Source organism: Cupressus sempervirens, chromosome 3, assembly GCF_028749045.1.
Source record: "Cupressus sempervirens isolate cs-2001-9-10 chromosome 3, ASM2874904v1, whole genome shotgun sequence".
Lineage (NCBI taxonomy): Eukaryota > Viridiplantae > Streptophyta > Pinopsida > Cupressales > Cupressaceae > Cupressus > Cupressus sempervirens.
In genome coordinates, this window is record NC_143120.1 from 716,876,522 (window position 1) to 716,889,085 (window position 12,564).

A 12,564-nucleotide genomic window follows, 5' to 3' on the forward strand; every position below is an offset into this window, starting at 1 on the left:
ATTTAAATATAAAATGATTTAGCACCATTATAATTTAATAATTAATTAAGTGTTGTTGCTTGTACATATTAGGTTTTAATAATTATAATAAAACCTTTCATCTTCTTTCTCTCTTTTTTTTCCTCCTCCTTTCTTTTTCTTCTTTAAATCGATTTGAGAGTCTTTCGAATGGCTTCTTGTAACTGATGGTAGCCGAAGAGCCAAGCATCTCTTTTTAATAGTCTCTTTGATTGTATTTTGATATAACTCTTACCTTTGTGCAACCCATAACTTCTCCTTTTTCATCCGTCTATACGTTATTGTTTATGCATTCAATGTGAGGGAGTAATTCTGAGTTTTGGGGATCGGCTCTCTTAATTCCTTAGCCATCATGATTCCTGTTTTTGGCTTTTGCGACTAAACCAGTTCAGCGGCTTATCTTGCATTGCTCTAAAATGATACCATCATCCATGGCTGATTGATTGAGACAGCGGTTTACATAAGTGCAAGTTCTTCTCAGAATTAGGTGACAAGGAAGGAGTCACGTAAGACTTCTAATCCGATTCATCAATCTGTTTATGCTTTCCTTCTTATTTTATTACTGTAGAACCAGCGGATTAGAATATGGGCATTTTCATTAGAAATATGTGAAACCCGTACTGTAATTAGGTTCATCAATTTCTCAATTGCAAAGTGCATCTACTTTCCTTGAGATTTAAGATAGCGGAATTAGCTTGAAATCTATTGTTTTCCATTAGAATCTGTCGTCTTTCTTTTTGTGATATAAGCAATGATAATAGTTTATATTTCCCTTTCAAGGTTGTGGTGTACTTGGAAAAGACTACCGACTATCCTATGAATAGCAAAGTGATAATTTATGCCCAAGTCTGTAATTTCTTGGACAACTGAACATGAAATCTTTTGCATTTTGTCTTTGAAATCTATCATTATAGATTAAATCATTTACAATCTGGTTTATTAAGTGAACACCAAGGAATTCACCAGGCAAAATGTCAGAATATGGTGAAGAAGGTGCGAAGTATCACAGTAAATTTAATCTGATAGCACCAGGGAGTCACTGGCTTGATGGCCTGAGAAAGGTGAGTAGGTGCAGAGAATCTACAATAAACAAGAATGTCATCAGAATAATATAATAACATGATAAATAATAACATTAGCTCATGCATGTTTCACTCATGAAGATTGTTGTCAATATTGAGATCTAGAAAGAACATAATTATATAATAACAAAGTGTGAAGTGCTAGATGAATGTAATCTTCTTGAATAATTGACAGAGTCGTCCGCTCTGAGAATTCCAAATACCTGGGACTCACCCGGCTGTGTAGACAAGAAGATGGGTGATGAGGTGTGAGAAAGGAATCATCAATAATATGAATCAGTATCAGTTATGACATATCAATATTTATCATTTAATATGAATTATTTAATAGCTCATGGATATTCCTGTTATTGTGAACTCTTGCTGCCAAGTCGTATGATGTGTTATACACTAGAATGTCCAGTGGATGGCAAGATGACCCCTACCAATTCCGGGTAGGGAGGGCCTCTCTCGTTAGAGATCGTGTGGGGATATGTTGTGGTCTGAGGTTGGGTGGTTAAGCCCTGACAATGTTTCACCTCTCCCAAGATGTTGAACATGCGTCAGACAGATATAAGCTATGCATTCAATTGTTTATCAGAAACAAGTATTATCATTTTTATTTATGAGGTAAGATTAAATTGGGCTAATTTATTGTTACCATTATTTTACACCTAGATGCAAGATATAGAATCATGAATTAATTTTCATTTATATGGCTATCAAATATAAGTATATTTCTAACCTTGAGTTACTGTCACAGTTAAGCAATCGGAAGGAAAGGAATTTGAAGCCCTATTTGATTCCGTCGTCGCAAAAACCCTAAATTGAATCCGTCGTCGCGGAAGCCCTAAAATGAATCTGTGGTATTAGAAGCCCTAAGTGAGATAGCAGTATCTAAAGCCCTAGTTGAATTCGTGTAGCGAAAGCCCTAAGTGAGATAGCAGTATCAAAAGCCCTAAATAAACTGAAGGTAAATGATGCCCTAATTTAAAATATAGTGGTATTTAATTGTAATTATCATTTGATTTTAAGGTAGCGGTTTGTAGATGATAGTCATCATATGAAATTGTTATAGTGTATTTGTGGACTAACCCGGGTGGTTGCAAAAGCATCCCTAGTTTGATTTCGATCTCAGTTTTCCAAAGTATATGATTTTCAATTTCTATAGTAATTTCACTTGATGGTATTTCAAGTTTAAAAGTTAAGAAATTTTGTTTAACTGATTTTAACGATAAAATCTTATTCACATAAGCGTGAATGATATAATTTTCTTTCTATGAAACGAAGTAGATACTGTATTCTTTGAGTATGTTAGATGTTAATCTAGACTCGGGAAAACACAATGTTACAAGTTCTTTATCCAAAACTTGAGCAAATCTGAAATAAATCTAAGAAATTTAGGATTTTAGATTTGTCCCAAGCCAAAGACCTAAATAGATTTCGAAATCCACACAACATGGTTCGAGTTTGGACATGTGGAGATGGTTAGAGAAATGCAATGCCCAAAATGTGGAACAAACTTTGACCTAGCAACTCCAAATGCAAAGACATTAAAATGGCGTCTAGAGCATAGATTGGCTTGTTAAAATGATGAAAAACAAGCTGGAATTTGAAACCCTCACCTTAGGACGCTTTCTTGAATAGATTCAATGCAAAAAATCCTTAGAATACAAAGAGTTTGGTGAAAATCATGCCCAAAACAGGTTGTTTCTTGCAAAACACATGCAATAACATATGCAAATCCTCCAAAAATTGTCATCCAACTCTTATTGGAGAAGCGTAGAGTTAAAAATGCCTTTTAAAAAGGCATTAGAATGTCACATAATGCATGCATTTCTTCCAAAAATCGCCACCTAGGAGGGTTAAGGCGTGTTTAAGTCAAAACGCATATTTGGGAAGTCATAACATATGCTCTCTCGAAAAATCACCACTTAAAGTCTTTAGGAGAGAAACACATATTTTAAGAGTAAATACATATATTTCAAGACATGTAAATCTACCAAAAATCGCCACTATATGAAGATTGTTTCAAACACTACACATTTTAAGCCAACCCATTAAGAAGTCCTTGAAGCCCCTCCTAATAAAAAGCCAAAAGAACCATATTGTTGACAAACAGTGAAATGGAGATCATGGTCTAAGCAGCAACCATCGCCAAGGAGCAAGAAGTCTTTAAGGAAAGCCTCGAACTTGTTAATTTAGATACTAAAAAGAGTATGAGATGTTGACAATGGGCCAGCATCCCTTAGGGGGTTCACAACATAGATTATTCGTCTCTTGTGTCCTCTATAAGTCTAGTGGTTGTATCGGGCATCAAAAGGTTGATCGTTTGGTGCAATGGCAACCCTAGCTTCTAGCAAGTAATATTAGAGCTTGGTCACAAGTTTGAATCCACGCAGGTCGCAACACATGATGTTGAGAGGGGGATTGTTGACAATGGGCTAGCATCCCTCGTGAGGTTCGTAACATGGCTTAACTGTCTCATGTCTTCTACAAGTCTAGTGGTTGTATCAAGCATTAAAAAGGTCAATCTTTTGGTGCAACAACAACCCTAGCTTCTAACCGGGGAGAGAGGACAGCCCTACTTCACCTCGATAATGCTTACAATAGGATCTGAGAACCCCTATGGAGTCCTAAACCAATCCACAACAATCTCATAAAAACTCATGACAATTGTCAATAGTCTCAAAATCCCCAATGTCCCTAATCCATTGAAAGAAAGTCATTTGAGGAATAGAGTCAAAAGCTTTGTGAAAGTTTACAAAGCAAATATAAACTTTTGCCAAGCAGTGCCAAGCCTCCTCAATGATAGTTCGCAGAGTCAAAATATGGTCCATGGGCTAAAAATCTCTGGAAACCAGCATGCCCCCTACATGGTCTAAAAATCTCTGGAAACCAGCATGCCCCCTACCCCAGCAATGTCACTAATCAAGCTCCCTAGATAAGTTATTGTTCAACACAATGGCGTAGAGTTTGGCAAATGTATGCCCAATCATAATGGTCCTGTAGTTTTGAGAAAGGAACCCAAAACTGTAATACCAAGCTTGAAGAGCTCCACTTGGAACCCTTCCTCATTCATTATCCTACTACTATTCATGCATTCGATTGCCTCACTAAAGTTGGAGAAAGAGAAGAGGTAGCAAGGGAGCTGAGGTGGATAGGGGACTAATCAAGGATCTCATTGAGAGTGGAGGTGAGGGGCAAGGGAGTTATGATCCAAGGTGGAGAGAGGTAAAGGGTGGCAAGAGAACATGGTGTGTCATAAGAGCTTCAGAGACTGGAACAGAGACACAAAGGAATCTACACTACATCATGAAGAACATCCACTTGTGGCGAAGAAAGTGGTGGTAGGCAAGCCTCAACTGGATGAACAAGGGGGGAGGGGAGAAGGTCGAGCAAATCAAGTGATGAAAGGAGTTGCAACCTCGTCAAACCACTGATTCATGGGGCAGGTACTCCTACACTTGGGACTGCGGGAAAGGGAAGAGGTGCAGTGGGAAATGGAGAAGAGCGTGAACTCCCACTATGGGGTCGCAAGCGACGCAAACATGGAGGGAGCATCCCTATTATTGATGAAGGAATCATAAGGGAGGAGTCGTCTAAGGTGGTGGACAAAGAGCTCATGGTCACTCTCAATGAAGCAAAAGTTGTTGGTGGGGAGAGTAGCCTCAAGAGGGAGGAAGGGGCAAGGGGATGAGAAGGAGGGGAGCCCCTAAGGGTAAGGCTAAGGAGGGCGTGATCAGCCAAAAGGGAGCAAGAGATGGTGAAGTGGTTGATAGAGGGGATGAAGGAAGCATAATCTACAACGCTTGTGTCATCGCAATAAGGCCAATAGGTGAAAAGACTGAAACTAGAAAAGCAAGACTGAAACCAGAAAAGCAAAAAAGCCCATTCAAGATCACTAAGTCTAAGGACTCACATAATTATAGTAGATGGTGGCCATATGAGGGGTCCCTAATTGTCCTCTAAGAAACACTGCAAACCCATGGTGCCTAGATTCCATTCGGTTGTACAAACTAAATCTAATACATGGTCGCAGAGGATGGTATAAAGATCTATGGCTTGTGCTTTAGAATCCCCCAGAATGATGATGTCACCCATGGCTGAAAACTTGGTAATGTACTCATGTAGGTCTTCATAAGGGTCACTGCCCTCCGTACTGTGAATTGCATAGTACACAAAAGCCAATGGGAAATAGCAAACTGCGATTCATCTATCCTTGTAATGTGATGTTGTCTGACCAATGTGGATCCACATGATTCTGGCAGAACTATCAGAATGAACCACAAAAGTTGTGTTGAAAAGGTGGCCTTTGACCAGAAAGGCAACTCCACTGTAAGACCCCTTGACCCCAATAGAGAGTCTAACCTCATCCCTAAAAGCATACAGCCACTGCTAGCTGGATATGCCAAGAAGAGGATGGATAAATGGTTTAAAGGCTTATTACAAAGTTTTATCAAAAACCTAAAAGTAGATTTAAATATTATTAAGGAGATTGGGGCTATAAAAGCACATTAGAAAGAAAATTAACATTATTATTTGATCATTTTCAACATTTGGATTTGTGCTTTGGCATTTTGGAGGTGATACCTAGGGTTTTGCTGCAAATTGGTCTTGGAGACCACAGCTTCTCTTTGATTCAATCATTCCAAGTGTGTGAAAGGTCACCTAGGATTTGCTAGTTAGTGGTTTTATCTCAAAAGTCACATTGTGCTTGATTGTAGTTGTTTTATCAACATTTCCACAGGTTACTTAGAACAAAATGGAAGTTATTTAAGATAAGCACTATTAAATTTCTGCATTGCTGGTTGTGCCTTCTTCATTGGCACATGAGAATCATTTATGTCCGGATTAAAAGTGATGGTCTACATAAAATTTCAAGGGTTTGATGATTTAATTGCTTACATTTATTAAACAGAGTTTGATGATATTCTCTGTTGTATGACTGCTGCAAACTTTATATTTCATTCTAGCAACCATTAATGGTAGAGGGCTTCAAGGCATGTTTTACCTATAAGTTAAGGAATTGTAACTCTTAGATTTTCTTGGCATTGTTGAATTAGATATAAGGGATATTTTATCGACTGAATTATCGAAAGTTTGTTAAATACTAAGTATCTGAGCAGATATAAAAATTTGGGATTTTCAGTTGTATATTCCCTATGAAATGTCTAGTTTTTTAGTTGAAATTATTATTGCAATATCTTTTATTTTGATGTATCAAACATTGCAAATATATCGAAAGCATTAAACTCAAAACAATGACAAGCAAAGATTATAGAAGTAAATATACTATCAGGGATGGGATATTACAGAAAATTGGCAACTTGGTCACTTGTTAAGGTCAATAAAGTGTTCTGACGCACTTCTGAGGTAAAGTAAAAAGTTGATATGAATGGTTGGCCTAAGTTGTTCACATTATTTCACTCGAGAGCTCATTGACAATTTCTTGGTTGTTCAACATGTTGTTATGGTTGATGAAATGAGGATACGAATGGTTGCCTGTTAACTCATTTACAACTATAAATGGAAATCAGAATTTTATTGACAAGGGGCTCTTTATTTCAGAAACATTTTGGATATGTGTTTATACTAGGTAGTTTAAGATTTTAAAAATGGTTATGCAATTGTTTTAACAAGTGTTACCCATGTTTTTTAAACATGAAAATTTTTGAGCTTTTTGCTTCACAGACCTCAAATGATCAAACCGATAACCGATTAGTGCAAAATATTTTATGAAGATGTTCCCATTGCAACTCCAAAATGCATGGTGGAATACTTGTATAGAGAAAAAGTGGTGGACTAATGATAACCCACAGAAAATCTATATGGAAAGAAAGTTGTTAATCAATCATTTAGCAAAGTCTCATAAGTTTCTTTAAGAGTTGATGAGTACTTCTTAGGTCGGAGAATTGGCCAAATCTGGAAATTGCCAATGTCAAAATGGATAAGATCAAAGAGATAAAAAATAGGTTATAGATGTTGGAATCACCGTTTCCATTGTACCAAAAGCTCGAGTTGTCAATGAATGTCACAACAGCCACAGACAAGGATCCATGGGAGTCAGTTAAGCACATGTCACAAATCCATCGATCTATGATGAACGGTACCTTCACCTAGAGGGGATAGAGGCACCAACCTCCTAACAATCCCCCCCTCAGAATGCCCCGAGGGATTTGAACCCATAACCCAGTGCTCTAATCCACTTGTTGGAATCACTGTTGCCATTGCACCAAAAGCTCAAGCTGTCAATGAACATCACAACAGCCAGAGACAAGGATCCATGGGAGGCAGTTAAGGACATGTCACAAATCCATCAGTCTATGCTGAACGGTACCTTCACCTAGAGGGGATGGAAGCACCAACCTCCTAACAATAGTAACCATCTAAGTTGTAAAAAATGATGGAGAAGTCAGAAATCCAAATGGTGACCAATTTATTAATAATTGTGACATTCAATACTTAAGTGGCCTTTTGATAAGGTTCTATAAATCCCTTCAAAGACCCGATAGCAAAATGAGACAAAATAAGGCCTGGAATGACACTGATTACAAATGGAGATTGAACGATCAATATCGATCTTTGCACCAAGTTTTATAATCTGATGCTTTGGATGTGGAGAGAGATTTATCAAGTAGTTAATGCATTTTTTTAAACCACCGATTGAATGAATTTTCCTCTTATTAGAGACATGGCTTCATGACCAAAGGTATGATAGGAAACAAAGACAACATGGTAGTTATTTTAAATACCCACGTTCCTCATTTGGATAAGATGCAATTGGCACCATGGATTGAAAAATGGTGTTTACAATTCCACGCTCATGCTGCAACAAAATGAGAACATAACAGGTGATGAGAATGATTGAAAGAATATTGTGATGAGATGCATAGATAAGGTGCCTAAACTGGTAGACAAATTAAAACAATGGATGAAAAGTCAACAACGAAAATACAAGATTAGAGTTGCGGAATACCACCAATCATTCTACAATGTATCAAAGGAATTCCATTTCATCAAAGGCGATGGTTGAAAGAGTTGACTAAAATGGACGAATTGACAAGCTTTAGAAATTAAGAGGAATGGTTGTAAAGCCAAATCCAGCAACCGGTGTCATTATCCTAGATATGCCATGGTAAAAATGAATAGTTGGTGGTTCATTCTAGATATGCAAGCCACAGATACTTTCATCAACAACTTCTTCAAATACCTGATAAAATAGCAAAAGGATATATGGAAGCCTCTTCAAAATTCAACAAAGAACACCTCTTGCTATCAATGATTTTGGAATCCAGGTTCCTAAATTCTCACTGGACCGATTTCCAAAATCTTATATGGTGTAAAAGATATGAGCAACACAATAAAGAACTATCAAAAGCCAAGCATACATATGGATGATAGTATGTCAAAAACTTCAGCTGAGTTATTATGAAGTGCAGAATTCAGATTTAAACCAGGAAATATCTACTTTGCAAAGAAAAGTTTAAAAGAAGTAAACTTTCTATTCCAAAAATTACAATGAAGGACTAGAAAGAAAGATATTACAAAGGGAGATTATCAAATGTAAATGGTCTTATTCGGTATAAAAATTGGGTTTGATTATGCAAGTGGTCGAGTAACAAAAAGAGCTCCAAAAGAAGGTAAATCCAATAAAATAAGTCAATCATATGCAATTTCATCGGAAAGCGAGATGTTATATTCTTATTAGTATTCAAAGTTTATACTTCTTCAAAATAAAACAAGTTTGTGGAAAGTATAAAATCATTGAAAGTAAAGGATGCCTATCAAATGCCATTGGAAATCTTTTCCTTGAAAGATGAATTGTTGAAGTGACAAAAAGCAAACACGAAGCATATGGAGATGAGTACTACCTCAACAAGATCAATAACATTGAACTCTTCTTCATTGTTACAACTTGTAAAGTATCATTTCAAAAAGTGACTTGTCTCACTTATTGTAGCTAAAGTTAGAATTTGGGATCAATGTTAGTAAAAGTTAGAAAAGTCATAACTTGGTTTTCATAAGGGGTAGTTACTAGAAGTAGTCACTTAAGTAGTTACAAAAAGTGATCACTTGGGTGGTTATCCTAGGTGGTTACTCTAGGTAGTTATCCTAGGTGGTTACTCTGGGTAGTTATCCCAAGTAGTTGCAAGAAGAAGTTAAGTGGTTATACTAAGTGGTTACAAGTTGGTTATCAGGAAGAGTCTATAAATACAATCTCATTTGTAATGTAAGGGAGAGACTTTTTGGCAAAGGGGAAACTATGGAGAATTTTTGTTAGAGACTTTTGGATTTTTATCAAGTATAAAGTGTCTTTGCATTTGTACATCTTCAAAGATATAATGAAGAACACTTTTAGTCGTATGCCTCAATTGTGTTCATGATTTGATATTACTAAGTTTTCGTATGTCAATTTGGTAATCTCTTTATGTGTTGTTGGAATCCATTGGTCTTTCTCATCTATGTAATCGGATTGGCAAAATGCATCTGTTTCTTGGTATGTAGATAAGAGTCTATCAGAATTACTTAACTTTTTGTACGTCAAGGCTTGCTGTTCTTATTTTGTCATCATTGCATTTGTGTCTAAACCCCTTTTCAATCATTCTATATTATGAATCTCAAGTAGTATTCGTATGTTTGTTATTGGGGTTTATCTTAACCGTTTTCTTTAGTTTTGTTTTGTCTCCTTTATGTACTTCCAGGTGAAAAGCACACAGAAATACAAATGCGCCTATCATACAAGGGAGCTGCCCCTCTCAAACGCAGAGGAAGATTGGAATCTGATAGTGATCAAGCTTCAATCTATCTAACTGTAGGTTCGGTTGTCACTGCTCCTCGGGCAAACAGGATAATTTACGAAGAAGCATTTGCAGTGAAAAATCTGTTTACCAACAAGTTATGTTTCAAATGGACTGTAATGTGCATATGGAATAGAATTAATGCAAATTTCACTATGTTTCATCTCCTGTTCTGTTTTCTTCATGTTGTGTGACATAATCTATTCACAATGGATTAATATTGTCATTGTGAATTCATCACAGTTCTGTAATGCGTGAATTCTTTTCCAATAAGAGATTAAATTCAAATTGTGTGTTGCTGCAATATGGAGAGAATGATAGTGGTTTCATGGGTCATGGCTTGATGCCTGATAGGTGTCAAACAATGCATCAGCACCTAGAAAATTACACACAGTTACTGTTCTGTTCATATGTAGATGACTCTGTTGCCATTGGACTTGGGCACTGGTTGATACAATTCAAATTTTCAGTAACCCTCAATCAATCTTAAATGAATCTTTTCTTTAATGTTTTGTAGGAATAGATTTTTTAATAATGTCTCTCAGTAAGACAATAGATTACAATAAAGCCAATTCTAGAGTGGATAAGTGCAAGATCTAATTTGCATACTGAGAGATATCTGCTAGTGAGCAATATTTGTTGTTGCTTGTGTGAAATATATGAATATTGCAAAGGGTTTACCCACCTGGGTCTTCCAGAACCCAAAGTGAAAGATTAATTCCTTGATTTAAAGGAATTCTCATAATTGTCGGCCATTTGATTCAGACATCTATTATAGAATTAGGCTCATTCGTAGGGAAATCTGAAAGAACGGATGGGCAAACCAACAGATTCGTCAATTATTTCAAGCAAATTTATTTTTTCCAATGTCTTGATTAGATAAGTAATTTCCAACAAATACAATTTTTATAGATTTGAGTTTCCGCAATATATCAATGTGAAGACATCTTCAGCTATGAAATAATTTAATAATAGAATAGCAATTTAGATCTGTATTTCAGGCCACTCTTTGTGACATGCAAGCAGGATGAATGACAATTAACTTACAATCAGAATATCTTACATCATTGCTCTGAAATGCTGGCACGGAAAGTGAGGTCCCATATCTTTCTTCTCTAATTTTTACACTGAACATTTTTAATAATTACGACGGATTGTCAAACGGGGAAATTTGTGTAGTGGTGATTTTAGTTCATCGATCAAATACTGGGAAATTCTTTGAAGTTCGAAAATCTGATAAATGAATTCAACGAAGCGACATGCTATATTGTCACAATCCAACAACTTTATACACATCTTAGAAGAAAACTGATGTAATGTCTTTTCAAAGCTTTAATTGGCTAACCTAGTTCCTCCGAATTTTGTGAAAAAATTATCTAATTGACAGAAATTAGCACTTACATAATTCACACAGAAATTTCCAGAAATCTCTCACGCGATAGAAGATTGTCATATCGTCACACAAGCACATAAAAAAGCATAACCTGGTACGAAAGTTTAGAAAGTCTCTAAACGAGTTGTGCGTCAACTAAATATTTGTTGGAGATTTATGCTTCTGCGATCCATGAATTAAAGAGAAGGACTCGCATAAACTGCAATATTCCTTCTTGTCAGAACTTATCTAGGATTGTTTTTCTTTAGATAATTGTTATTAAATACATTACTCGTTTACCTAAATCAAACTAAAAGACTGTTGATGCACTTCACTCTATGCTAAGGATCATTTGGTCATATGATCAATATTAAGAAAATGATACATACCCTGCCTCCATAAGTAGCGGAGTGCCTGACCATTTTGCCCGCAGAGACACCTGCACATTCTTCGGCTGTGGATGCATGGATTCCGCCACACCCCAAATTCCACTGAGGATCGCTAGAATAACCAGAAACACGGAAACCTTAGATTGCGCCATAATTTTCATGAAACCCTGCATTTTGCCTCAACTAAGGTTTCCGGGGCAAACTGGCGGCCCTGTCAGTGTTGTAGATCGCTCATGACAGCATTGAAGAATCAGCAAACAGTCGAACTAGGGTTTAAAGTATCCCAAACTCCGAGGATCCAAGAAATGACAAGCTTTTATTAGTACACTAAATATCAGAGATGATCAGAAATAGAGGAGACTTTTCCAGCTTTGACCTCACAACTTTGACGACTTTTCCGAGCGGGGCACGGTGTAATTCTTCCTTCTCGCTCTAGGGCTCTTCTTGGGACAATGATTAACCTTAGTTGTGTCATAGTTTGCAATCGCACCTTAAGGTGCAGTATGTACGCAAATAGACATTTAAGAAACTAATAAGGTCATACGCAAATATGCTTTAGGGTTCTTCTTGGGACAATGATTAACCTTAGTTGTGTCATAGTTTGCAATCGCATCTTAAGGTGCAATATGTACGCAAATAGATACCTTAAGGTGCAATATGTATGCAAATAGAATTTAAGAAACTAATAAGGTCTCATTTTGTTGTTTTTATAGATTTGTGGGACTAATAAGGTCATAAACAAACTATTTAGTTAATATTTTTAGATTAATAAATTAGTCATAATCTTAAATCTAACATGAAACCTAATCTAGACTCTAACAAAAGAATCTTATCTATAATCATGATGGAACCACCTATCTTAACCATAATTATAGCTCAAAACTCTAAACTCTTATTCACAACTTGAATCCCAAACTTAACTC

At 36.4% G+C, this 12,564-nt stretch overlaps 1 protein-coding gene across 1 annotated transcript in view; it reads right to left on the reverse strand.

Moving 5' to 3' along the window:
- Positions 1-12,105, reverse strand: part of EBS1 (EMS-MUTAGENIZED BRI1 SUPPRESSOR 1) — a 189,500-nt gene extending 177,395 nt beyond the window's left edge. Inside the window, exon 1 of the mRNA XM_089821668.1 lies at positions 11,642-12,105. Within this exon, the coding sequence (XP_089677794.1) occupies positions 11,642-11,814 (173 nt within the window). The 5' untranslated portion in view covers positions 11,815-12,105. The remainder of the gene's footprint in view (positions 1-11,641) is intronic.
- Positions 12,106-12,564: the final 459 nt, after the last annotated feature.